This window comes from Sceloporus occidentalis, unplaced genomic scaffold (assembly GCF_023333645.1).
Source record: "Sceloporus occidentalis isolate IW3139 unplaced genomic scaffold, rSceOcc1.0.p SCAF_163, whole genome shotgun sequence".
NCBI lineage: Eukaryota > Metazoa > Chordata > Lepidosauria > Squamata > Phrynosomatidae > Sceloporus > Sceloporus occidentalis.
Genome location: NW_028317143.1, coordinates 1,049,338 through 1,077,161, shown reverse-complemented (window position 1 = coordinate 1,077,161; position 27,824 = coordinate 1,049,338). Strand labels below are relative to the sequence as shown.

Genomic DNA, 27,824 nt, shown 5'->3' with positions numbered 1-27,824 from the left:
TGCCTCTTTAATAAGCATCATATGATGACATCATTCCCAGCTGTCCGCTGTGGGTGGCTACCTGGGTCAGGCCTAGGTAGTGACATCAGTCGCTGGACTCATCTTAGATTCAGGAGCCGTATGCCCATCCCATGCATGTTTAATACCCTCACTGTATTACCCTCTACCACTTCTGCTGGGAGGCTGTTCCATTTATCTACCACCCTCTCAGTAAAGCAACACATCCTCCCATTCCCTCTAAGCATTTGACCCTCTAATTTGAGCTTCTTGTTGAAACATTTCTCCTCCTTTTAAATTATCTTTCCTCCTCTGCTCCCTCAGACATAATTTAAAAAAAAATATAAAAAAATAAATAAAATTAAAAAAAAATCATAGGATAAAAAAGGATATTTTTCAACCAAAATTCAATGAAAGCCGATGCTTGTACTAAAATAATCCATAAAAAAAGAAGGTTGGATCTGAAGTTTAATACGGTGTCACAGTTTAAATATTCCTAAATAAAGAGAATTCACGGTCCCTCAGCGCCCCCCCTTTGGGAATTCCAAAAACAGTAACTGCGGATTTATTCGGTCCAACGGGATGATTTAAAACGTATTACATTTTACAACCTTTTGTTTTTGATCCATGAGTTTTTATTTAGAAAAAAAAGTCAAATATATATATTTTTCTTGTAAATGGCAGCTGCCTCGGGACAGGGTGGGTTCAGTCATTCGAGAGTCTGGATATTCAGTTAAAATGTAGAAAAAAAAAATTGACAATAGATTTTGCAGACGTACTTGTAGGATAGGTCTTAATATACATTTCTATAAACTCTAGGCAGTGCCATCAACCGGCACATCACCGGTGCTTGTAAAGTCTATTTTTACAGAAAAATGATGTGAGAGAGCAGAGAATCCAGAAAAGGACAATGCCGAACATTGTAAGGTTTTTTTTTTGTGTGTCTAAATTCAAACGTGCCCAAAATTGGGTTAGTCGGCACAATAACATTATTGGTAGCGTCACGAGACGCTTTTCCACATAAACTGGTTTGCAACTGGAAACCACTTTGAATTTTAATGGAACAGACAACGCTTTAGAGAAAAAAAGTAAAACACAAGTAATTTTACCATCGCCGACGATTCTAGAGGGTTTGTCAAGAAAAATATTGGCAATACAAAGACGTTCAAGTAGGAATGACGGGAATACTTCGGGTAAAGTTCTAGATTGCTGTACGGAACCGATTCCGGATTAAGAATGAGGTGTCTGTAGGATGTGAATGGCCAGCGAGCTCATTCATCCACGTCCAGCCTGGCCCAGTTCTAGACTCTTCTCTCAAGATTAAGGTCAACCCTTATGGTCAAAGGACTTCTTTGGTTCCTGAGGATAACGATACTAAAGACAAAAGGGATTCTAGAATAGAATCTTTATTTTTTTTATGCTACTTACATGAAAGGTCACTTACAATCTCAAGGTCACAGGGCTTTCCCGACAACTTCTTCAGTAAATATTTCATTCGATTTTATTATATTTTATTTTTCTGGATACTCAATCCCGAAATTCATGTCTAAGTTCATTAGGCTTGTCCTGGTTTCTTAAATACATTTTTGTTCATCCGATTCTTGTGTGCCTTTCCAGGATATCTTATAAACCTGTCCATTTAAAGTTAATAAAACAATCATCACCGTGAGGACTGGCTCTTCAAAGATGGCGGTTCATTCACAAACAACTAAACCCCTTCTCTAGAAACCGATCTAAAGTAAGAAACTCTTGAGGAAGAACCCTATCTAGTATCTATATGTAATTTATAATCTCATTCTTCTCTTTTATATATTTACTTTTAGCACCAAGCCCCCTAAACCGGGCATCGTTACTGACTAAATTTATCTAGGAGGGGTATAACTGTTGTAGGAACAGCCTCTCAGCAGATGTGGTAGAGGGTAATACAGTGAGGGGATTTAAACATGCATGGGATAGACATACGGCTCCTGAATCTAAGGATCGATTCAGCTACGGAATCATGAGGTCATCGTGTTCCTTTTAGAACGTTACTCTTTCATTTATTTTAGTTTGTACAGGAACATCCTGCGTGGCATCATTTCAAAAGAAATTTGTCAAATCTAAATGACCACAACCACCACATTTCCTTGGTCAACCTCCCTCCTCCAGATAAAACAAACAGGTTTACTCAATTCTCTCACAATCTATAGCATTGTCGAAAATATATCCACGAATATTGTCCTGTAGTAACCTTTCAAGATGTTCCCCACCATCGATGGAAAGCTGCTGGACTGCTATTCTCCAGTTGCAATTAAATTGGGTTTTAAACAACCAAATCTGGAGCCCACTCCGGGAAAACCTCCTTCTCAGTCTTTGGGGAGGAAATGCTCGCCAGGAATACTCAGTGACGGAACACAGGAACTATCTTCTGAATAGGTTCATTCGCTTGTTGGGTGGCCGGGGCACAGGAACCTTCTATGTAGGTAAGGCGAGACACTGATTCTACGAGGCATGCCGTGGAGCCAAAGATATCTGGGGCATTTAATTATTCAATGTGACTATGTGAGCCCTACCTTGACTATCCTTGTAGGCACGACTGATTTCAGTGGAGGATTCAGCACCTTGGATTCACGCAGGACCTGAAGTCTGGAATGTCTCTTATTGTAGAGGTTCTTGGTTGCCAGCAATAAGATGATGCTATGGGGTTACTGTGACAGGGCCAGGCTAACTGGCTCATGTGTCATATGAAGTTTAGCCGGGTCACGGAGCACTTTTGTGTCCGGTTCTGTATACTGTGACCCGGTAATATATTATATTGTGTATTATTGTGTAACCAGCCCAGAGACTGATGTGGCTTCAGCTCCAGCCTTCAAAAAGACGATCCTATAATCTGGCTGGGGCTCTTAATCAGCCAACACAGCCCTGTCTGCCCAGACGGCACCCGCACTACAGGGGGGATAACACAGGTGGGGGAACCCATTGTATTCTGTAATCCCCTCACCTGATACATCCCCTTGACTGCTTAGACCCAAGACACCACACCAAGCATGACCAAAGCCCACATCCACACCCAAAGAGAAGACGACACAGTTTGTGGGTAAGGGCATTGGCCACAGCTTTATTAAACATCATGAACCAGCACATTGTAACCATAAACATAATCATCCTGCCAGCTGTCGTGTTACCGACAGGCAGATACCCCAAACATTACCAAGAGCTCTCGTTCTGGGTACCATCAGCCTCCGCAGAACTCGTCTCCCCAAGTCTTCTTTATACACCGGATATCCAAGCAAAGGTGCTGGCCATGACTTCCCGCTGTGACTAAAAGAAAAGAAAAAACGACACCAGCACAGGAACAAAGATCACAACAAATACAGAAAAACAGGGGAGGGTGGGAGGGAAGCTCGTCCAGAGTGTCAAATGACTGAAGGTCAGAATAAGGAAAGTTTCCCCTTTGTTCCTCCCCAGTACATTAAAGCAACAATGTTGCAACCCATATCCTGAACCGGACCATGAACTACTGACCCCAGGCAGGGGGACAGCAGTCATGTTCCCCCTTCCTGACCGTCCAGGGGGGCCCTGTATACTGATGGGATTTGTGATGGGATGTGGCTGATGGGATTGGGGGTTGGGTTCGGTACACATTGCATTGAGATTGTATATAAGTTCTGTGTGTTTGTAATAAACAGAGTTCTTCTTGGTTTACTACGAATGGTGGTCTGGATGATCCATGGATAGCTGAGTGCGATCCGTATGAGGGACTGACTGGTGATTCCTCAGCCCTCAAACAGGGGGACCCAGCCTTGGGTACGGTGACCCTGTAACAGTTACTCATTAAGACCTAGGACAGCCTTTAGTTGAGTTACTTTCAGCCTATTATTCCGTCTCCAGATTCCAAGAATTTCCTTCAAGGATTGTCTTCTTCAGACCTTACTGAAGACGACCCTAAGGAGCCATTGGTAGATCTATGTTTTTCTGCATGGTTTGTGTAAAGTTGAGATTTTCTGAGATGTATAAAGAAATTATCATATGTATCCAGGGATCTCCCTGCGTATATTTGTGCCCAACTCCTGTATACATCTGCTCATTAACATAGATAAGAGCCCCTCTTATCCCAAAGAAGACTTCTCAAGATATCTGCACCAAAAGCATTAAGGCTGCCCGCCATTGTTATTATTTTAGTTATTACATGTGTACCCAAAAATACTTCAGCCTCCAAGCATTTCTTGAGTCCAATGATTGGTTATTGAGGGACTTTATCCTCCAGTGAAGGGATCCTGTACATAGATTGTCTATTTCCACCCAAAATGTATCCAGTTGGTGTCCTCACATACGTCAATTCGTGGCTAATGTCCTTAAAGGGTAAGGACTGCTTTTCATCGAGTCCTGTTTAGTGGGCGTCTGTACTGAAGGTGCCTCTGAACCACCATAGCGGCCACCAGGAGTGCATTTTAGAGCTATCCCAACTTCTGGACATGCCAACTCATTCCGGGATGACAGAAGGAAGCCACCAGCAAAGAGACCAAACACAGGCGATGAAAATATGATTAAAAATTTAAAAAAATGTAATGATATTAAATAATATATTATTAAACAAATAATTTAATATTTCTCTTTAAGAAATGCTGCTATTTGCCAAACCCCAATTTTTCAAGGAATAATAATCATTCAGTATATAATGTAGCTATTATTATCATTTTGCCTGAATCCATGGTTTTCTGCCCATATTAAATGCCTATACTTGTTGACATTTTCCCTAGTTCGGAAGCCAGTTCTTGTCATAATATGTCATCTGCTAGGCGTTCTCATGCTCTTACCTTGGCTGCGTCCACCACATTCTTCAAGGAGCTCGACGCTTCAAAACATTCAGCGTCTCTTAAAATTAACCAAATATTTCAATATCTGAACAAATGATTTAACCTGAAATATCACACCCAAAACCAGATGTTTTGCACATTGTTTCGTTCATTTTTATTTTTCTTAACTCAAGGAAAAATCGTTTAAACCCCTTTTTACTTATACCCAACATGGTGAATGACGAATGCCCACAAGAAGGTAACGGAGCCTTTGCTTTATATACTTAAGGTTATACTTAGAGGGAGTTCGCTTCCTTGGGTTGGTTAAAAGACAAAACAGACTGTAATTTATTATGACCATGCCTTCTTCTTCCCGTTAATCCAAATTCAGGATTAATGCATAGCTGAAAACCCGCAAACCCTGCATTTTCGTATTTGAATCAGGCCCCGCCATGTGATGTAATTTAGCTTTTATGTAGAGATGTCTGCAAAAGACAGACAGTTCTGTATTATTTTATTTAAATTTTATTTAATAGCAGCGTATATGCCAGTCAGTAACAATAGGTCCCTTTTTTTCTCTACTCTCTCCTGTACTCTTCTCCCACTTTCCTCTCTTCTTCTTTCCCTTCCCTCTCTTCTTTTCTCTCTCTTCTCCACCTTTACTTCCTAATTTCTTTTTCTCTCTGCTGTCATATTCCCTTCTCTCAACTCTCTTTTCTCCTTCTCTCTTCTATTATTTTCTATCTCTCCTCTCTTCTTTACCTTATCTTCTCTCCTTCACTCTCTTCTCTTTTTTTTCTCCTCTCTCCTTTCCTTTCTCCCCTCCTCTCTAGCCACCTCTGAATCTCTCTCTCCAGTCTACCACTGCTCACATCTCCCGACCTCAAACATTTCTACCATGCTTTATGACATAAAGAATCTCCTTGGATTTGTCTCTTGACGATCAGCAAACCCAATGGTTCCAGTGGTTACTGGGCACAGCCTTTTAGTAACCAAGAACCCTCAACTCAGCTCCATTAATACTTCACATCACACTTTCTCCACCGCCAATCCCACCATGCCTGCCATGTGTCCTACATGTACCTCCCGCTAACCCGCTTCCCCCAAGCCAGATAAAGTGCAGCCATTAGGGTCACTCTATGTCACCTTAACAAGTGAGGTTCTACCCACTGTATGTAACTTAAGAGGAACAACGGTACAGAGGGACCGATCACATGGCTGGCACCTCACTGCGGGAATTGTAGGTCACGCTAAGGGGGACATCGACCAATCATTGGTCAGTTGCTTTAAGCTCCCCCCAGTATGATTGACAATTTGCATATTGACAAAGCTTTTATACAAAAAGAGGTTACAGTATTTACAGTAGCTTAGTTGGCAGCCGGGTAAAATATTTAACCCCATTAAGGACAATGGGCGGTCCCTAAACCCATTGAAAACAATGCATTTTGAGCCTGTACATGTACGGCTTTGTCATTAAGGGGTTAACTTTCAGAATCTCCCTTTATCGACAACTTCCACGAGCTCCTAAGTCAGCATCTTCTGTACAATCTAAAAAAAAAATCAGCTCTTTAAAATCTAACATTTACAAACAAATAAAAAGCACTATTTGGAATGTTTGCTCTAATGATACGAAAGCGTTTATTATTTGGGCTGTCGGTGTACACAGTGTGTGTTGTTCTACGGATCGTGCTGCGATTTACACAAAGTACAAGCTATAATCTTTCAATTGATCGGCTATAAACGAAATAGGTCTTCCATTAAAATCAATGGGGTGGTGTGTGGCGGGGGAGGGGGGGGACGTCTGATTTCTAGGACCAGTCTCACTATAAGAAAAATTACAATACAGACAACCGGCTGCTTTGTTTAACAACAGGGTATTATATTGCATAACCCAAACCAGATTGTCTTTGAATAGTGCCAAGCCTAAGCCGTGCCATGTCCATTAGACAGTTTAAATGATTAAAACCGACTATTACATCTGTCACAGGCAAGAGCAACGTGCTTTGTGTTAGTGACATTTGCGTGTGCGCTTTGGTTTTTTTTAACCCGGCACTTAAAGCAGTAGCCAACGCCGCTCCCGTCAAGAAGAATTTCATCAATGAGATCTTTGTGCTGGCCGGTTGTAAACATTCGGGAAACTAATGAATAAAATATTCCCTTTCTTCATTAGGGATATTTATTGCTGAACTATTCCAAAGGCTTCTTAGATCTTAAAAGAAAATTCTGGCTTGAAGCCCACGAATAAAGGGAGAAAAGAGAAAAAAAAAAAAAAAGTTCCAGCAACCCACATCTCGTAGCATGAGAGAGAAAAAAAAACGTTAGAAGCGTGAGTTCGTAATGAAAAGAATGGGTTTAAATCACCTTCGGCCTCCCGTTGCGTCTCGGTGGGACTGGCCGTGTCTCTAATGCTATGTTTTCTGCCCGCTTTGATGACCTGACTGGCTTTCTAATCAAAGGAACCGGTTGATGGTCAACCCGCCAAGAAGGTCCTTGATTATACCGACGGATGGTTCCAGGTCTTGCTGAACCGCGAGATACGGTTTGGAAAAAGAGCTTTACGAATAATTTCTCTCTTGTGAAGGATGTTGTGGAGCCCGAGCCAGACGGGATGCGTAATTAAAGTTAATGACCACAAATTGCTTATGTAATTAACTCGTTTGTTTGATGTTTCTCTGATGTTCTTTGGCTCGGAGGTGCCGTTCCTTGAAAACAAAGGTGGAAACCCAAAAGTTTATACCTGAAGCCGTGGGGAACGGCGTTCTTGATCTTCTGCCGAAGGTATTCGCCATCCGTGGTTAAGGATCAGTGATACTCCAAAGAGCTAACATCATTTTCCATGAATTATTAAGTTTTATTACTTAGAAAGAACGATTTAATATGATCTTAATCCTTAAATTATGGAATTTTAAGGTATTACTGATTTTAGCTATTTCTAGCTCGAGTCAGGATGGGCTGGCCTGGTCTAGAGTGTCCAGAAAAAAGCACACGACTTGGGGGTGGCTTCGACAATAAAACATAATTTTAAAAACAGTCACAAATTTAATGGAAAAGCATCACAAAATATCATATTAATGTAATTCCCCCTCTTTGGAGAAATGTTCCAAGAGAATATTGATATCATCCTCTCCTAGTTGTGTCTCTGAACCGTCTACTTGATTGAGATCCTGTTGTAGACCAAGATGGAGAGCGGTTACCGTGTATCCGAGCCTGATGGAGCAAACGGACTCCAGACTAACCTGGTGGTCTCAGAGTACAATCTATTAAGAACATGGGATACCAGTAAATCTCAGAATTCCATGAAAACTGCATTCTTTTGGAACCAAAGAACTAAAATACTAATTCTGAGAGATTAGGTAGAAAAATGGAACATAATCCCAGTAGAAGTGGTAGAGGGTAATACAGCGAGGGTAGTAAACATGCATGGGATAGACATACGGCTCCTGAATCTAAGACGAGACCAACGACTGATTAAGGTTTCAGAAGGAAAAACGGGGCCGAATGGGGCCGACCTGCCGGCAGATTCTATGTTTATATGGAAATGTTCCAACCTGACGATAGGAATAAGCAGGGAGCCAACCTTACTAGAGACAAAGTCTTCAGATCAGGCTGGAGCTTTGTATACGATGAGGCTGCAGGTCTACGGCAACGGACTGAGAGGTCTCTCTGTTGTTCTGAGAACTTATTCCCCTGAAACTGGTCTCATTGCGCAGGTGTCGCTGATGAACTCTTTGCTCCGTGGACTGGCACGGAAACCTTAAATTACAATCCGCAGCGCGACTTAACATAATAAAGCCGACAGTCGTCATCCTCTACGTACGAGGGAATTTAATAATTTCCTGGTTCGGGGGCTGTTTAGTTTATCACGCGGAATATATTTTCTACTTATTTTGATTGCAATGAGAGCGGCTTGGAGTAAAACTCTAAGATATCAAAATAGAACTCAAATTGAGCCGCCTGCCTGTGACAAGCGTGAAAAATGTTGCTTTTTGATATCCTTTGGGTGGTCTAATAATTCTCCCCTAATATATAAAATTCAGGGTTGGTCCTAAAACAGGTCTCCATATCTCCAGATTCTCGGACCCTCCTTCCGTTAAATGGATTTCGCCAACAATGGATCAAGAACAGATAGTGTATTTTTAGTGCAGGGCATTCAGTTCTTTAACTAATTAATGATGTGTGTTACTCTTGTAGCATTATCTATTGGGAACGTCATGGCAGCGTATTTAAATCCCGGGTGGTGAGCAGCGGGGGGGTAGTTCCATCCACTCCCCACCCAATGTCCGCTAACGTTCTGCTCATTCTTGGCTAAATGACTATATGGCTGCCACCACCTCCTAACTCCATGAAGAAGGAGGTCTCCAGACATTGATCATCGGTTCTCCAGAAGGTCCATTAGCTCTTAAAGTCAACCTAAGTAATCCTGTCCTACGCATTTCTACAGCGGTTTCCAGCCTTAACGCGAACGCTTGGAAAATCCCAGGGATCCGCACTCAGCTCAGCGACGATCTTCCTGCTGGATTTGCTTTTGGATCTATGTTCACAGACGTCCTGATATAACCCCGGGGGGGGGGTGTGTCATCCCACCGTCTACAGGGAAGCATTGCCTTCGAGGGATTACCTGCTCTGGTCGGGACAGCGGAGACACAAAGTCTAACCATAACCTCAAGGAAACATTACGCTCCGCGAGAATTATTCACAAAGCTACACGCGGAGTGCCTTAAACCAACAATGGCACAATTCGCTTACAAAAAAGCCTCTTAAAGGGACAGTGCCCCCGGCAGCCTCCTTAAAGGAGAATGCAAGTAATGTGCATTCATTAAAACTACAAAAAAATTATTGTAATCATTTACAATAAAGACCACTTTTAATGTAAATGTAATGCTGCTACCTCTAAGCTATAGCATAGGCTCATTATAGGTCCGCATTCCCATCCCCCAGCATCTCCTATAGACCAAGCTGTACATCCAGGTTAACCCTTTACTGTCCACATGCTCATCCCCCCCCCCCCCGAAGGATAAGGAAAGCCCCCCTCGGCAGGGCTTACGGCACAGCTTGGCCCGGTAACGTGCTAGCCGGTAGCCGGTCTGCTAAACGGTCCTATTTATGAACCGTACCGGATTTAAGGAGACCGCCCCAGCTGTTTGAAAGCATTTACCTCCCGGCTGCTCGGCAGATTACGGCACATATGCTTTCTATAGACTCCAAGCTGTTTCCAAAAGAACTTTGGGGATATTTCCACCGCCATACTGCAAATAATTAAATCAAATCCCTCTTGGCTTCTAAGATTTTCTAACCAATATAAAAGATCAATAACAGCTTGTAATGCTTTCAAAACCTCAGATAATAATCTTTCCCATACACCGGCTTTTGTTCCAGAAGTTCTATTCTGGGGCATTTCTTTGGTCTCCGGCAAAAATGATTCATTGGAAATCTCATTTTTTTGAAGCGTCAACATTTGCATGTTGGATGGAAAGCACTGTAACGCGGTCTCGTTGTGTGACCTGAATCTATCACTGCAGTATATTTCATTCATTCAGCCTTTTATAGTATGATGTCATACTCTTATTTAAAGGGACACTCCAGCCATCATATGTAACGTTAATTAAGATGGAAGACCCCCTTGGTAAATGCCCCAATATGTTTTGGGGATGACCAATTGTACGTTCGCACAAAAAGCTCTCCCATTGTTTTGAATTGGAGTGTTTTCCTGCCACTGATTGGCTGCTTCAAGCAGTGTGATTTAAGTCTTTAGATCTTTACCTTTTTTCTAGACACCTGAGACCATGTACAGAATTTTCAGATTTTTTCAGATAAAAAAACCAAAAAAAATCAGCAAAGACGCTTGATAACGTTTTTTGTTTTTTTTTTAATGGCACTTCAGTCTATCAAATACAGTCGTCATCTTAATAACACGTTTGTAACAAATATTGCCGGTCGTCAGCTCCGGTGACTCGGCGACCGGTGCAATTATATCCTGCGTGTAACAGCGTCACATCCATACAGCAGATCGCGCTAACCTTTTACAGGTTTTTCGGGTTTTTTGTTGTGTTAGTGCAAGCTATAAAAGTTACAGAACAATTAAAATACGTAGATAAAAGCAGCAGCGATCCAATGATGAGGAACTAAGAGATACATTCATACATTCCTGTTATATGTATATAAGATATAAAAAGGTCAGACTAACCGGACCGTATTCATTACACTTCACATACTATATGATGCAAATGAAACCGACTGACTTATTATTCGGTCAGACAAGAGAAAAGATGGTCCTGGGAGGGACCTTTTAGGAGTTTTATGTGATGTCTTTGGTAGATTGTATTTGACCTGGGTTTAAAAGCATTCATTAAAGGGTTAAGTGTCAACTGGCAAAAACAAAATGCTCCTAGATGAAATATATATATATATATATATATATATATATACTGTATATATGGAAGATGAAGATATAACAGGAGGTGTTATTAATAAAGTAAAATGATTTAAGGCATTATAAGCAGGGGATGGCTTGCCCCGCCCCCGCTTGGAGGCTTATCAGTGATTTCAGAAGGCACGTACAGAATGGAAGGAACATCGTCTCAGAGGCAATTAACCTGAATAGTATAGCTTTCATGTATAGGTGTGGGGGGGTATGCGACGAATTAAAGCCCGTCAGCTTCTGAAATACAGTGTTCAGGGGCAGTTGGGGTCTTTAGGGGTCCTAAACAAAACTTTTTAGTTGGTCCCCATCCTGAATGTAAATAATAATACTTGTGATCACACCTTTGCTAATGAACAAAATCCATTGTAGTGATGTAAATGGAGAGGAATTTGTGTATTATGCCCCCCCCACAACCTCCCCTGAGGAGCCCTAAGCACCTGCTTACTTTGTTTTTATGGCAGCACGAGCTGTGGTAGTAAATATTAGAGCCAGTGCCACTGGGGGTTATAATTTACATCATCTCAGTAATTTCAGTAACACAGATACCACCATTTAACAAGCAAGTCAAATAATTTTTAAAATGAATAATATGCATCTTTGGGAACTCTCAGGGTTTTTGCCCCAAACTCAGGGTGAAAGGGCAGATTCTCAGGGTCACACAGTCTGAGGGTGACTCCTTCCTATTCTTCCCGCTGGGATCATATATAAGACTCCCAGTTGGTGCTTTTGCTCCCAGTATGTTATGGTTGAGCTCCCTGCTTGAATACAGGTGACTCAATTAAGTGTCTTTTTAAATAGTGACAAGTCAAGGTTTCCATGAGGGCCGTTATTAGGTAAAACATTTGGAGAGTCACTACATAGAATCTTTATGAGGGGCTATCACAGGATTACTCTTTTAAGGGGTCTGGGGGGGGGCTCATTTCCCAGGAATGCGAACATTGGCTTAAAGTGGACGTGGCGCTTCTTCCAAACTCAACAATTTATTCACTAAACGATGTAAATAAGCAATATATAGGGGAGAGAAGCCCGCTTTATGCCTATACTGCGGGAGCAGCCATCTCCACTCCCTGTTCTCAGGATCCGCGGGATTATTCCGCCCCGTTAAATTACCTCTCCCTTGTTAAATCGCTGATTGTTGTTGACTGGCTCAGGCAGCCTCTGTAAATTTTTATTGTCACTCCTGTCACACAAAATATTCCCAAAACAATTCTGATTGACTAAAGTGGACGGTATAGATTGAATCGTAGCTAATTAACCCGTTCAGTGACAGCTGCCCTCTAAGCAGCTCTTATACTAACTTTGTTACAAAAATGTACGCCAGTCAAAGGCTTCCGGGCTTTAGTGAATAACACGGCTGAAGCGTCTCAAATACTATGTAAACAGAGGTTCCTGAGACAGAGAGAATTCACCCGGTGCTCCCTCTGAGGGGACTAACCCGGCAGCGACTCGGTAAAGGGCGCGTTATAAATCAGCTCGATGCCACCAATGGCATAACTGAGACGCTGATTAACCCCTTAAGGACAATGGGTTGTTCTTAAACCCAATAAAACCAATGCATTGTGAGCACATACATTTACGGGCTTTGTCATTAAGGGGTTAATAGAACATAATGAAAGCAGGCAGCTGGACGAGAGGCTGGCTGAGCGTTGTGAGAGTCCACTTTTCCAGTTATTTCGCGGATGGCTATGAAATGTCTTGCGTGATAACGATAATAAATGATTACGTTTTATAGACAGTTACCTCCCGGGCACATCCCAGATACCCCCATTCTAATAGCAGCGGGGGCGCGGTGAGCAGCGCATGTTCACTGCTCGCTCGCACACACAAACCAGCCTGTTCATTGGCTATCCGGCTGAAGCTTTGATTGGCGGGCGGTGAATATTCTCTCGCCGGTGCTTCGCGTCTCAGAAGGGCTTCACAAGCTTCATGGCGGCGTAATTCTACGGATGAGGAAATAACGATAAAAATCCAAAAACTGATAACGCGAGCTACGTGCGCCCTGATGTCCTGGAGAAGCGCAACGAGGTATGAACGTTACGCTGTTATAATGGGGTTAAGCGGTTAATGCCCCAAAATATTCCAAAATGGCAGCACATAAACATATTTACAAAATAAATGATAAAAACGATTATACATCATAAGATAATTGTGACGGAAGCCTCCATCACTGGGGCCACTGGAGAAGCCTGACTGCCAGCCTCCTCCCTATTGACGATGGGCCCTGGGTTTGTAAAGACTTCTGTGGCTACCCCCAGCAGTATCATCTCATCACTGGCTGAGGGGATTATCTCCGGCAGACAGCCAGGATCTGCCACCAGGGAGAGGCCGCCATTCTTTCAGTTTAATGTTATATAAATCAGTCTCCCCCCACCTATTGTATTGTTAATCCCGTTACTGCCCCTGTTGTCTCTGAGAGGCAGATTAAGGGGGCGGTTTGTGTCCCAATATCTTGTTTTATGTTAATGTGTGTTTTGCTGGATATATCCAGCTCTGTGTGTCTAAAATAAATCAGTCTTCGTTTGGTTTTACCCTACACTGAGTCTCGGCTAGTGACTGGGGAACCGGGGAAAGTGTTGTCCCAGGCTAAGGGAGCACAAGACAGCGGAGGCAGTCGGTCGGACTAGCCAGCTCCGTGACAATAATAATATGGGTGTGATAATAAATGCGTGATAATTTGTGCAGTTATTTTATTTATTCATTTTTTTATATTTTTTTATGACAGATTTTTTGAAAGTTTGTGTAAGTTTTTTTCTGTATTTTTATAAGTATTTATTATTAAATATTATTTTACTCAAAAGTAATTATTCATTTATTTGGACTTAAAGATCTATACGTATAATCAGTTATGATTGTTAATGTGTTAGTACACATCGGCCGAGTAGTAGTCCTTACCGGGAAGGAGTACAAAAAGATTCCAAGGAACAGGATTAGAAGTAAGAGGACGAGTCCGATGAAGATGACGCATTTATATCTCCTCCACAGGATGTATTTTAGAGTCTTGTACGGGGAGGTGAACCAGAAGAACGAAGTCTCCGGCCGTCTGCAACCAAACAGAGGAAACCTTGGAGACCCCGACAGAGAGAGCGTCATGCAATAAACGTACTGTGTGACCAACAGCATCTCGTGATGGGGACCGGCGTTCATATGGGGGGTTATATTACTATATACAGCGCTGGGGGTTATATAACTGTATACAGCGCTGGGGGTTATATTACTGTATACAGCGCTGGGGGTTATATAACTGTATACAGCGCTGGGGGTTATATTACTGTATACAGCGCTGGGGGTTATATTACTGTATACAGCACTGGGGGTTATATTACTGTATACAGCGCTGGGGGTTATATTACTGTATACAGCGCCGGGGGGTTATATTACTGTATACAGCGCTGGGGGTTATATTACTGTATACAGTGCTGGGGGTTATATTACTGTATACAGCGCTGGGGGGTTATATTACTGTATACAGCGCTGGGGGTTATATTACTGTATACAGCGCTGGGGGTTATATTACTGTATACAGCGCTGGGGGGTTATATTACTATATACAGCGCTGGGGGTTATATTACTGTATACAGCGCTGGGGGTTATATTACTGTATACAGCGCTGGGGGGTTATATTACTATATACAGCGCTGGGGGTAATAATACTGTATACAGTGCTGGGGGGTTATATTACTATATACAGCGCTGGGGGTTATATTACTGTATACAGCGCTGGGGGGTTATTACTGTATATAGTGCTGGGGGGGTTATATTACTGTATACAGCGCTGGGGGTTATATTACTGTATACAGCGCTGGGGGGTTATATTACTGTATACAGTGCTGGGGGTTATATTACTGTATACAGCGCTGGGGGTTATTACTGTATACAGCGCTGGGGGTTATATAATAAATAATAATAGTGGATTAATAATATATTACAGCCAAGTGACTTTTTTGTTTCGGAATTAATGGCCCAACACAAAGTCTTACTTCGGCTCTTCGAGTTTGGGGTTCATGTTCGGCTCCTCTCGGCCGTTTCCCGCTGGTCTTTCCTCGCATTCTTTATCCGAAACAATTTCAAGAGTCAGCTCTAATTTCCCCTGAAACGTACAGCGTATGGGGGGTTAGAATACATAAAAGTACAACGTTTCCAAGGTAACCGGTATCACGAGGACAAGTATCGGTATTATTACAAAAAACACTAATAATACAAGCTTACAGCAGCCAAAAACAATGGATTTCATGAAAATGTCCACTGCTATTAAAGTTATGTGCAATAGATCGGGGTCACTGAGCTGTTTTCAACAAAAACAAGGAAATTATTTTAGCCTTTTAAACACAACGTGCCATTGGAACACAGGAGTGATGGGAGTGATAAAGGGCCATTGGAACACAGGAGTGATGGGAGTGATAAAGGGCCATTGGAACACAGGAGTGATGGGAGTGATAAAGGGCCATTGGAACACAGGAGTGATGGGAGTGATAAAGGGCCTTTGGAACCCAGGAGTGATGGGAGTGATCAAGGGCCATTGGAACCCAGGAGTGATGGGAGTGATAAAGGGCCATTGGAACACAGGAGTGATGGGAGTGATCAAGGGCCATTGGAACACAGGAGTGATGGGAGTGATCAAGGGCCATTGGAGCACAGGAGTGATGGGAGTGATAAAGGGCCATTGGAGCACAGGAGTGATGGGAGTGATAAAGGGCCATTGGAACACAGGAGTGATAAAGGGCCATGTGAACACAGGAGTGATGGGAGTGATAAAGGGCCATTGGAACACAGGAGTGATGGGAGTGATAAAGGGCCATTGGAACACAGGAGTGACAAAGGGCCTTTGGAACACAGGAGTGATGGGAGTGATAAAGGGCCATTGGAGCACAGGAGTGATGGGAGTGATAAAGGGCCATTGGAACACAGGAGTGATGGGAGTGATAAAGGGCCTTTGGAACACAGGAGTGATGGGAGTGATAAAGGGCCATTGGAACACAGGAGTGATGGGAGTGATAAAGGGCCTTTGGAACACAGGAGTGATGGGAGTGATAAAGGGCCGTTGGAACACAGGAGCGATGGGAGTGATAAAGGGCCGTTGGAACCCAGGAGTGATAGGAGTGATAAAGGGCCATTGGAACACAGGAGTGATGGGAGTGAAAAAGGGCCATTGGAACACAGGAGTGATGGGAGTGAAAAAGGGCCATTGGAACACAGGAGTGATGGGAGTGAAAAAGGGCCATTGGAACACAGGAGTGATGGGAGTGATAAGGGTTTCTGTGCGCCTATGAAGAGATTCATTAAAAAAATCAGTCATCTCCAGCAACAATAGTCATTTACAACATTAACCCCGTCTGCGCTGGATTTCTGATCCGTTTCATGTTATTTTCATGGACGACGTGCTTTTCTTTCAAAAACAAGAACATTTCTAAGTGACCCCAAACTTTTAAACGGCCGTCTACATGCAAGGCTGTTACAGGCAGTTTATAAAATAGAACTAATAATAATATTATTAAAAAAAAAAAAAAACTTGAAAAATTCTAGCAATGTAGAGGAGGGGGCGTGATAACAGAGACCAAAGGTTTGGGGGGGGCAATGTGGGAGATTTTAGATTTCTGAAAGTTTGAAACGTTGATTGAAAGAAATTGTCCAAGAAGCCATCAGTAAATTTGGCCGGGAAAAGTCCTCGGTCAGCTTACGGTCCAAGAAAGTCCTCCTTCATGGCCGACACTCCGAGAACAGGCAGCCCAGAAGTAGGAAAGCGTCGGTTCCAGAGCGTTCCGTGACTTGCTTTACTGATTGCCATCACCAAATACTTCATTTGCTACATTTTTTGCGGACCGTTTCTATCTTCTGTTACAATGTTGTTTTTGAATATTGGCATGGAATTTATTTTTATTATTTTTTTTTTTCTCTCAACTGAATTAGCGAAAATTGAGAGCGCTGCATTGGCCAACGGCGCTCTCCGTCCCGCGGGCCGTTCTTACATCACAAACAGACACCGATAAGTCAAGAGATATTGGCCGGGACTCTGGTCTGCTCTGAAATCTGTGAATTATTCCAGTCTTAGTTTTTCGTTTAGATTTTTGATTACTGGGTGCATCAAATGTGAAAAAAAGAAAAAAAAAAAAAGAAAAAAGAAAAAAAATAAAGGCCAGAAATTTCTTCATTTCTGAAAATAAATTTCATGGAACCATCATAAAGAAAGAATTAAAAAAAACATTTTTGAACCCTCCCGCCTCACACATTGGGGTTTTTTTGTTTTTTTTTGGCACGACTTGATCCTTTGTAAAAAGAAAAGAAAAGCAGCATTTTCTTTTTTTCTTTCATTTTTGAACATTGTTTACATTTTTGTGCTAAAATCTTAAAGGAATTCTCCATGTTTGTGGACGGAGAGAACGTTCTTCTTGTTTTCACGTGGAATGCTGGGTCGCATTGTCGATGTAATAATATCGTTGCCGTCGGACTCCCGTGGTTCGTTACATTTTAGGAGGATTTGAAGCTCAGGTCAGAAGGGACTGCTTGTTGGGCCGCCTGCTTTGGTGAAGAAATTGCGGGTCCTCGATGAATTGTTGGCATCATTTTTGGAGGTTTTTGACCCAAGTTCCATTAAATCTACTAACCCTCCGAAGTAGTGATTATGACTCCAAGGTCCGAAGGCTGCTGATGAGTTCATTTGTCGGGGTTGAAGGACTTATGTCTGCGTTCACATGAAAACTGAGTGGCCCCATTCGGCCCCCGTCTAGTCTGTCCGTTTTTTCCTGCTGTAAAGAGTTAAACCTTAATCAGTCGTTGGTCTCGTCTTAGATTCAGGAGCCGTATGTCTATCCCATGCATGTTTAATCCCCTCGCTGTATTACCCTCTACCACTTCTACTGGGAGTAAAATCCATGATCAAATGAACTATGATAGTGAATAGGTATATAGGACAGAAAGCGATTATATAAATCGCTTTTCAATGTAGGTTGAGAAAGAAAAAACATAAAAATACAAAGAGAACGATAAAAGGCATAAAAGACACTACAGCGGGGGTTACTAAATGAGGAGGGGAAGAGGAACCAGACCAAAAGTGTCGTGACTGTGTTTGGGTGGACGGGGAGGATCGGGGCGCTTGTTCTGCCAGATGTAGAGAGAATGACAGTGAGAGGAAGCAGACGCGAGGCGGGAATGAGAAGCAGACAGAAGGAAAACATCGATCCGTGTTATTCATTCAATCGGCGAGATTAAAGAGCAGCTCGGAGTCACGGCTCGGACCCACGGCTCAGAGTCACGGCTCGGACTCACGGCTCAGAGTCACGGCTCGGACCCACGGCTCAGAGTCACGGCTCGGACCCACGGCTTGGACCCACGGCTCAGAGTCACGGCTTGGACCCACGGCATAGAGTCACGGCTCGGACCCACGGCTCAGAGTCACGGCTTGGACCCACGGCATAGAGTCACGGCTCGGACCCACGGCTCAGAGTCACGGCTCGGACCCACGGCTCAGAGTCTGTACTGTTCTCTGTACTGTTAAACCCCTTTATGTATTTTATTGTCTCTCGCCCATCCCCCTCTCTATCTTCTTTAATCCATACATATCCAGAGCCTCCCCGATAACGGTTACCCTGCGAGCCGTTTGCTAGCCTAACCGGGTGCACAGAGCCCTGTGAGGGTCAGAATTAAGCTTCCGTTTTTAGAACCATCTTTGAGAAGCCCGCCATCAACATGAAACAGCTCAAAAAAAGTTACAAGCCACACGTAGCTCTTGAACTTCATGGGGTGCTAGATAACTGGCCAAGGTTCTTTCCACATAAGAAAATGGCGGCCGTAAACATTAAAGCCGCGGGCGGTTTGGCGCATGTAGACGGAAAGAAATTCCTTACGGCGAGGATGGTCTTGTCGCCATCCGTCCCGACGCAGGGCCACCAGCCTTTCACCGTCTTCTGCTCAAACAAGGACACCCAGCCGTCGTCTTTGTGAGACTCGTCCAGCAGGTCCAGCGTGCACTTTTCGGCTGTTTTTGCCGGCCGAGGCATTTGGTTGAGGTCGAGCTGCACGGAACCTGTGAGTTCCAAAAAAAAAAATTAACGGTTTATTTAATCGCAATCAGGGACGGGAACTCGATTTCAAGGAACAAAATAAAACATGTTTACGCTCTTTGATTTAAACCATAGCAACTCCGTTCATAACCAGACAATTGTTTCCTTTGTGATGTTTTGTTGCCTTCTTCTAGCAAACTTTCCTATTCCTCATTCCGCTTCGGAACTCGGTTTATTACGACCTCCCACCAGAACCTTTGGAATTGTTTAATTGTTAGAAGTGGATAATTTTATCCCTGGGACAGATAATACAGATTTCTCATCTAAAGGGACACTCCGGCCATCATATGCACTTTATGCGATACCTTTAAATTCTCATGTGGTCCAAACGCACTGATGGGGAAGTTTCTGCGCACATACTTGGCAGATCGCTGGCTCTTGTCTGATTAAGTGTAGCGGTGTTTGGTGCGAGCGCCGGTTACACTAATAACAGAGAATGGCTGAACAGAGGTTCACGTATTCTCCATTGGTACTGTCATACCTACTATGACAGTAGGGTCCATCCAGACTCTCCTAGGATCTCTGATGACCCCCGCAGGCTGATCACTAGTACTGCAATCAGCAATGCAGCTGTAGCAACCTACGCTCTGTGATCTCTCTGTGATCAGCTGCAGCGGAGATACAAGTAAAAAGAACACTTTCTCCCCTCAGTGTTTATGCATTTTTTTTAATTGTTAAAAAAAATATTAAAATGTTAAAAAAAGACAAATAAGTAAATAGAGCCCAGTGATTGTAAGGGACCCGGGGTTCGGCACCTACCGGGACGTCCGTCCGGTCCAGCAGGTCCCACGCTGTTCGCGGCGCCCCCTCCTCCTCCATTCGCGGCACGCCATCTACTGGACGCGCGCGCGTCTCTTCAAAACTTTATGCGTTCCCCGCCGCGGACGGCGGGGAACTCGCCTGAGTGATGTCACGCACGTAGGCGTGGCGTTCACGAGCGGGCAATTCAAAAACTGAGCACTGAGACTCATTCAGTGCTCAGTTATTGTGCTGTGCAGTCCGTGATATTCGCTCCTTTCTTTCCTGATTTAACCTTTCGTGTACCAGACCCGGCTTTGTATGAGATTTACCCTTTGTGTACCAGACCCGAATTGTTCAAGATTAACCCTTTGTGTACCAGACCCGGCTTGTATGAGATTGACCCTTCGTGTACCAGACCCGGCTTGTTCAAGATTAACCCTTTGTGTACCAGACCCGGCTCCTGTTCCTCAGCCTGCTTCCTGCGTTCCGGTCTCCACCTGTATTTTTTGAGGCACTCCTCTAGGGTTCCCTACAGTGATGTAGCATTTCATTGCCCAGATGGATCCCTGACATCGCTAAAGACCTCATAGGGATCTCCAGTGAAAACAAGTGTACAAAGTAATAATTATAAAATGAAAAAGTAAAATAGGGCCCAAAGACCTCATACCTCTCCCACCATAAATACACATAAAAACCCTTCTCTGCTCCCCGACCAAAAGTACAAAAATAGGAGGGAAAGTTAAATAATGTATTTCATTTTAATTTTTTCTGGTTAAAGAATGCAATTAGGGTTAGGAAGAGAGGCCTTGCCCTGTAGAGCTTACAAAAAAAGTAAAGTAAAAATGTGCAAGAAACACCTAAAAGACTTCAGCACAGAGACTTCATTCCTGCTTATTTTTGGTTGAATTCACCAATAGACCACATGGAGAAACGTTCTCAGAGATGTTCTTAGAACTCGAACATGGTGGAGCATCCTGAAGTCGGAGACACGAGCGTCTCGTAGACCAAAGCTTGTGCCTGGAGGACTCTCTGCACGGTGACCGCATTGGCTAACCTACACCGGCCGACTTTTGAGGCCGCCACAGTAGAAGGTCAGAAGATCATTATGAACTTGGGTGTCCTCACCCATGACGCACCGTAGCGCCCAGCAGAGTTCATCCACCATTTTGCTAATCGGAAAAGTAGTTCCCTTTACCCCACAAGCGAAAATAATAAGTGAAACGTTTAGACAACATATGTATATTCTTCTGTCTTTCGCTCATTACTGCAAACCTCATCACACAAGCTGAGCAGCGTGTGGTTTCGCTACATTCCCAAATTAAATATTAATCTCCTGATTTCTTGGAAATTTTAAATCCGATTTAAAGAGAAGCCTCGTTTTACTGGCCTGCAGAATTATACGGTCGACAATAAACCAGGCTTTATAAACAGATTATCCCTGATTAGCCCTGGAAGCGGGACAAAGGTGCATCTGGGTAGGTCCTTTGCGGCGTTCCACGGGGATGAGGGAGCCGCACCGTTATTCCGCGTTTTCTCCCCAAACTGGCTTAGAAATATTGAAACGATAAAGGAAGCCGGGTGAGTAGACATTGGAGCGCGTGTGTGTGGGGGGGGGAGCAATGATGCCATTGTTTAGAGAAACCTCAATTACAATAATTTTCGCTTGGAGTGAACATTTGATATTGTTCCTGCGCTGATTGCTTGGTACGAACTCAAAGCAACTTTCCATAAGCTCCTATACATAAACCAGATGTTGGATGGATTTCCATGAAAATACCAGTGTGCTCGTGGAAGGGTATGACCGTACGCCGTATGAAAAGCTGGCCGAGGCATTAAAGCGGCTCCTGTCAGCAAAGCCACGCGTTGGAGGCCATTCAATAAAGCAGGGCTCTCCTCTGGCCAGCGTTAAGCGAATGTAGCCTCCGGCCGTTTCTGAACGCTTTCATCATACTTTAAACGGTGAATCTGCTTTAAAGGAACGTCTCGTCAAACACAAGGACTCTTAAATAATGCAGCGATACATTCCGGTTCACGTGGCGCGGTGGAAGATCTACCCAATTCCGTGATTCTTATATCAATGGCCACCGCGAGGCATCTGACTAGAAGGCCAATAGGAGGATCCTATTAGAGTCTGAAATCCATGTGTGGATACGACGACCCAGAGCGGGCTGAGTGGGCTGCCTCCAACAGGAACAAAATGGCTGCCACCATGTAGGGATTTCCACTTTTTAAATTCGACATTTATAATTACTTTGACATTCTACCCAGTGATTTCACTATTTACTATACTGTATATATGTGTATATATATATATATATTTATATATAGTGCTGTCCTTACCTAAATAGTCATCAAATGAGAACTTATCGTTGTCCCAAATCTGGAACATTAAGTTCGGGGGGACTTTACTTTCTGTCTTGTCCATACTCCAGAAATGATCCTTTAAAAAGAAAAAGCGTATTAATTGTACACGGAAGATTCTAGCCGCTGGTAACACTGCACGTCTCCGGAGATTGTCATTTAAACGGCCCCCCAACCGTCTCTTTATGAACCCCCCGTCCTATGATGTCATTTAACTTGATTGTGACATAAGAATCTTTTAACTACCTTCGCAGAATATTAATGTGTGGAATCAGCACAACTCTATGGTGGGTAAAATAAATATATAGTCTTCTATTGGGCCAACACACAAAAAGATGTAGAGTTGAATAAGCTTTCATATAAATATGGACATTTTTGAGAAAATTTCCTCTGCTCCTTTTCATATCATAATTTTAACGCGCGGGCAGATCGATTCACTCAACTCTTAGATGCTCATTGAGTGACAGAGGCAACACCTGACATCAAAACATAGACAGGAACCTCTCTATTTACAAAAATCCAAGCCGCTGTCGAGTTGAGTCACATGCCGTTTATAAAATTAGATTTTTTTATTTTTTTTTTGTATTTTCTTTTGCGTTTTAGCAAATTTCCACTGCAGTTCACGACCCCGCGGTCTGTCACGGGCCTTGTTAAGATGAATAACTATTCTTCGGCTCTTGGCAAATCTCTTGAGCCCCTTTTCATTGCTCCGACGGAGGTTTTTTGTTTTTTTTATGAAGGTAACTTTACGGCACGCGGGCTGAGAATTAGGTAAAAATCCAATAAGCAACGAATTAAATGTAAGGGGGTGAGGAGTCCGGATAATTGACTTAATGACTTCGGAACATTTCCCAGGCCCGAGAAGCTACGATCACGCACAGAAGGGCCGAGACAAGGTAGATGTTTGCGTTGGAGATCTCAGCTTTGTGTTGCGCATGCGCGGGGGTCGTACTCACCTTCTTAGACACAGAGCAGAGCCGCTCGGCTGGGAGGTAATCAAAGGGGAACACAAACCGCCAGTTAAAGTTGCCTTCGCCTCCCATGGACCTGTAGTGCACATCTGTCTTCTGTTTATTTTCCTCGCAGCCTATCAGCCAGCTACGGAGGGGGGGAAGAAAGCGATCGGTGATGTTTAATGGCAGGGGAAGTATATTTATACAGCATGCGCAACATGTCGACGATACAAAGGCATCACTTTCATCTCGCTCCCTGCCTTTTGGAAGAAAGCGTGTGCGCTTTATGACGTTATGTAAACCGATTCACGATATCGAGGAGCGTTTCAGAGGCCCAGCCATTCAGCGGCCAAATGAGGGTTAATGCCGGGTGGACGGGGAGCTTGGCGGACGCCCATTTGCCATCTATTTTACTTTTAATCTTTTTTATTTAAAGGGGAGTTTTGTGCTGATTTGTGCTGGTGATGCACCGGGCTATCGTTCATTTTTTTTACCCCTTGACGTAGATATCGCTCATCTTCCCTCCCGTGATGCTGACGTCGTCCAAGATCACATCTTTAGCATTCCAGACAATGCAGCGCAAATAAAACCTGCGCGGGGACAGAAAGGACAATAAATCTTATCTGTGCCGCGTCTGTTTCTTGGTAAGAAAAGTAAATGATCATGTATATGTTACAATTAAATTATAACCTTATAAAACATATAACTAAAAACACAGATAGAACACAATAAAATATATATTAATAAATATATACAAAATAAATATATATATAAATTTGCATCATATCGTGTATGAAGATGATTCTGGTCACAACACCATTAGATATCAGGAAGCAGAATGGGGGAAAACCTTACCTTTTTGGTTTCCGCGGAGTGATATTGAACGGCGGGCCAGGGGGACCTAAAGCCTTGGGGAACAGGTCAACCCACATTTGCAATTTTCCCTGCAAGAGGAAAGGTGGTTGGTTAACCTCCTGCCATGTGGTCCAATAGCTGATAGTTCAATTGGTCAATCAAAGCATTTACTATGGACCGGCGTGTAGACCATAAGTGTCGACTGCCAACCTGTCAACCGGGGTTGTACAATAACAGTCAAGGAGACAGCGTTTAGAGCTGATGTTTTTCTCTTTTAATTACATTAAATTGGATGCAAAAAAACAACAATAGATTTCAACCAAATTCCAACAGAAAATCTGGATTACCAGAAGGACTCTACATAGGTAAGAGCTGAAAAAACTTCCTACTTATCAAACCAAAAGATCAAAAAGTCAAACCAAGACCAACGACTGATTGAGGTTTGAGCGTCTACAGCAGATAAATGGGCGACTAGACGGGGGCCGATTGGGCAATGGGCAACATACAAGTAGAAGTCAAATATACAAATTTAATACCCAGATTGCGTAAATGGAGCCTAATGCACTGGAGCACGGAGGTTAGAATTTTAGTCGCCCTCCTCTGATACCTGTTCTATGTCGGGCTGCAGAGGGCTATACAGGGACCTGGTCTCCACATGTTCATGCACCAGGCCTTGTATTCGCAGAACGTGTAGAGCCAAGCGTTCTTCTGGAGGTCCCAGGTGGGGATTCGGGAATTTGCCGTCCTCTGAAACCCCAAAAAATAAATGAATCAATAACGATATAATATAACCTACACAGGTGCATAGATAAAACCCAAAAAAAACAAAATTCCGCATCGCCGTAACGGAACAAATCAAGACTCGGAAGTCGGTTCCGGAGCGTTATTTGTGTAGGTGGCACCTAAAATAGGGTTTGCCCCGTATTCATTTTAGGCTAGTGGCTAAACTGGAGGGATGTGCGCAGACAGCCTGATAACACACTCAGGGCACGGGGGCGAGAAGGCAGTTACTGATAAGTAGCTGCGCGGCATTTCGCACTGAATCAGACTGTAAGCTCTTGTCCGCTTGTATCGGCTCGTCTTAGTCTGCCAGTTCTGGTTTTGTCAAACCATTTGAATGTAGGGACTGTAAGAAGTGCCGCGGGAACTGTTGGCGTCGTACAAATAAATGATAATAATAATAACAATAAGGAGGGAGGTAATCACTCACCAAAGTCAGCGAGGTAATACTCTTCATTCCGGAATATTATACTGTTGTCTCGGTAGACCGGAGGCTTACAGTTGCGTTGTTGGGCAAAGATCTGTAGAAGTTGAGAAGGTCGTAGTTGGTCTCTCCATTGGTTGGGTCCGGATCTAAAAAAATTAAAAAAAATAAAAAAGGTTCCACTTTATTTCCTTTGTAATAAAAGGAGGGTGTTGATAAATGAATAAAAAACAAACAAGTGACAAGAAATCACTTAACGAACAGCAAGACACGATTCATACCGGGGTATCCATCGTATTGAAGATAAGGTCAAGCCTCTAAGCATTAACGGACCTACAGTATATATTTTAACAATATTGGTTTAAGGCCAGACTTTTTGGAAGAGCTGATTTTTTTCTCGTGGTCAGAAAAGGTCTCGCTCCCCGTTAAGCGCGAGCGTTACTTACGTGCAGTACGTCTGAGGTAGGCCGCATCTCGCGCCGTACTTGGAAACCAAACGGTTCTCCAGGTCTATGACGGTCTGCCCGATCTTTTCGTCTTTCGACATCACGTCGTAGTCATAGAGGGTGATCTTCAGGTCCTTCTCCAAAGGCAGGGTACAAGTCAACTCGAACATTCTAACGGAACGCAAGAAGACAATGGGTTCTCTATAGAACGGCAACGGGTTTTCTCAAAACAATTACGATTACGCAAAGAATCCACAAAAGGTGACCTATACGTTCTGTTACGTACATCTCATGGGCACTTACTTTCCAAACACAGGTTCCAGGGTACACGGGATGTAGTTCTCTTGGTCATTAACTGACTTTCTTCCTATGGATATCTTGACATAGGGGTCACACTGGAAGGTGTTGGGAGATACAGTTACAGCGCGTGAACTTCTTTCAGACATTATTTGTGCTTCGATCGGTTTTGGAATATTTCTAAATATACTGCAATCGGAGGTGCCCAGAATGGCGCCAACCCAACTTATAGCCAATCTATAGAACGTAAGATCATCTCCAGGTACAACGGAGTTTATTTCTCAATCACTATATTATAATATTTAAACATATAATATTTTAATGATCATAAGTATACTACGTGTTACCGCCGGTACCGTATGCTTATCTCATCAACTCTCTTAGCCCTTATCCTCCCAATATATCCCAGACTAAAGGCACGCCGGTCATGACCTGAGGCCTTCCCTTATCACGTTTTATTCAAGTTTGGTGAGTTTAACGCGATGCCCGAGATGGATTTTTATTGAGGTGCACTCAGCCCCTAAGCTCACACACACACTACCGGTTTATTTAACAAAGAGACCTCTGAGATCCTAAAAGGTTATGCGGCCCAACATTTGTTTCTCTACGCTGGCCAATGAAAAGCGTCACCTGGGTCTAAGGACGCCATCTTCTCCTGGATCAATATGGATCAAAACCCCATGGATTACCTTGCCGTTGGCGTCTTTAGGTTGCAGTCCGAAGGCACGTACGATATAAACACGGACCAGGCACTCCTGAAGACCCTTGGCTGGCAGATGCTGGAACTGGCGAGGGGGCATTGGCTCTGATGGATCATCAGGCAGTGGATAGATTTTAAAAGATCCCTAAAAAAAAACCCATAGAGTTATGGAAAATTATACTTGTGTAGCCAAGAAGGATTAAGTTTTCCAAGAACACCCGGAGAAAAACCATTGCTATACATCACAAAATGTCACACATTGCTTTATAGATTGAGGGCATTCCTGTTTCACAAATGGTCAAAAAGCAAAAAAATAAAATTTTGGCTCCAATGGTGGAATTGTTTGGGGGGAAAAACTCAAAAACTATCCTCGCAGATATTGGGTGAACTCGTTTCCAGTCTTCCCGTGGTGAGGTTTTCAGCACCTCCGCCTCTCCTGAGATCTTTACATGAAAGGCCGAGTTTTGCTGCCAATACTACTCCAAAAAGTTCCACCAGAAAGTTCCGCCAGACTAAGAGAATGTTGGTTTAAATCCCTTTCGGGATAAATCCAATGTATTTTTACATTGGTCTACTTTTTGCCAACCCTTGTGTAAAGGGTACAATGCTATCATAGTTTTCCACGTACGTTTTTGCGGAAACATCCCCCCTACATCTTGTCCGCTCTTACGTATCGCCCTCATCCTCATAAGAACGTAAACAGAAATGTAATTTACTCTTTCAAGGTAACATAAAAATACTTTGATGTTTGTATCCCGAGACTTCAATGCTTATATCCCTTCGGGGCCAATAAACGGAGTCATAACACAGAAAGCGCTAGTTTCTGGCGCTCACAAAACGTTCTTTTTTTATATGATATGAGACACTGACGCTCCCGAAACACACTGTGATTATAATGATTAGACGTTTGTTCCGTCTGGACTATAACTACAGTCTCTTTTTTCATTTCCCCGCTCCCCGGTGAGCTTTACAGAGCTGTCCTCTGTGTACCGAGTGATCTTCTGAGGCCGGATCAGCCCG

At 43.3% G+C, this 27,824-nt stretch overlaps 1 protein-coding gene across 1 annotated transcript in view; it reads right to left on the bottom strand.

The window, feature by feature from the left end:
• Nucleotides 1–13,097: 13,097 nt before the first annotated feature.
• LOC149279523 (dysferlin-like) overlaps nt 13,098–27,824 on the bottom strand; it is a 177,522-nt gene continuing 162,795 nt past the window's right edge. The window contains exons 44-56 of the mRNA XM_089501080.1: nt 26,794–26,949; nt 26,111–26,202; nt 25,808–25,978; nt 25,368–25,510; nt 24,765–24,904; nt 24,158–24,246; nt 23,797–23,892; nt 23,306–23,447; nt 22,329–22,428; nt 19,032–19,210; nt 15,171–15,280; nt 14,086–14,233; nt 13,098–13,133 (exon numbers count right to left, since the gene is read on the bottom strand). Coding sequence (XP_089357206.1) covers nt 13,098–13,133; nt 14,086–14,233; nt 15,171–15,280; nt 19,032–19,210; nt 22,329–22,428; nt 23,306–23,447; nt 23,797–23,892; nt 24,158–24,246; nt 24,765–24,904; nt 25,368–25,510; nt 25,808–25,978; nt 26,111–26,202; nt 26,794–26,949 — 1,602 coding nt within the window. The remainder of the gene's footprint in view (nt 13,134–14,085; nt 14,234–15,170; nt 15,281–19,031; nt 19,211–22,328; nt 22,429–23,305; nt 23,448–23,796; nt 23,893–24,157; nt 24,247–24,764; nt 24,905–25,367; nt 25,511–25,807; nt 25,979–26,110; nt 26,203–26,793; nt 26,950–27,824) is intronic.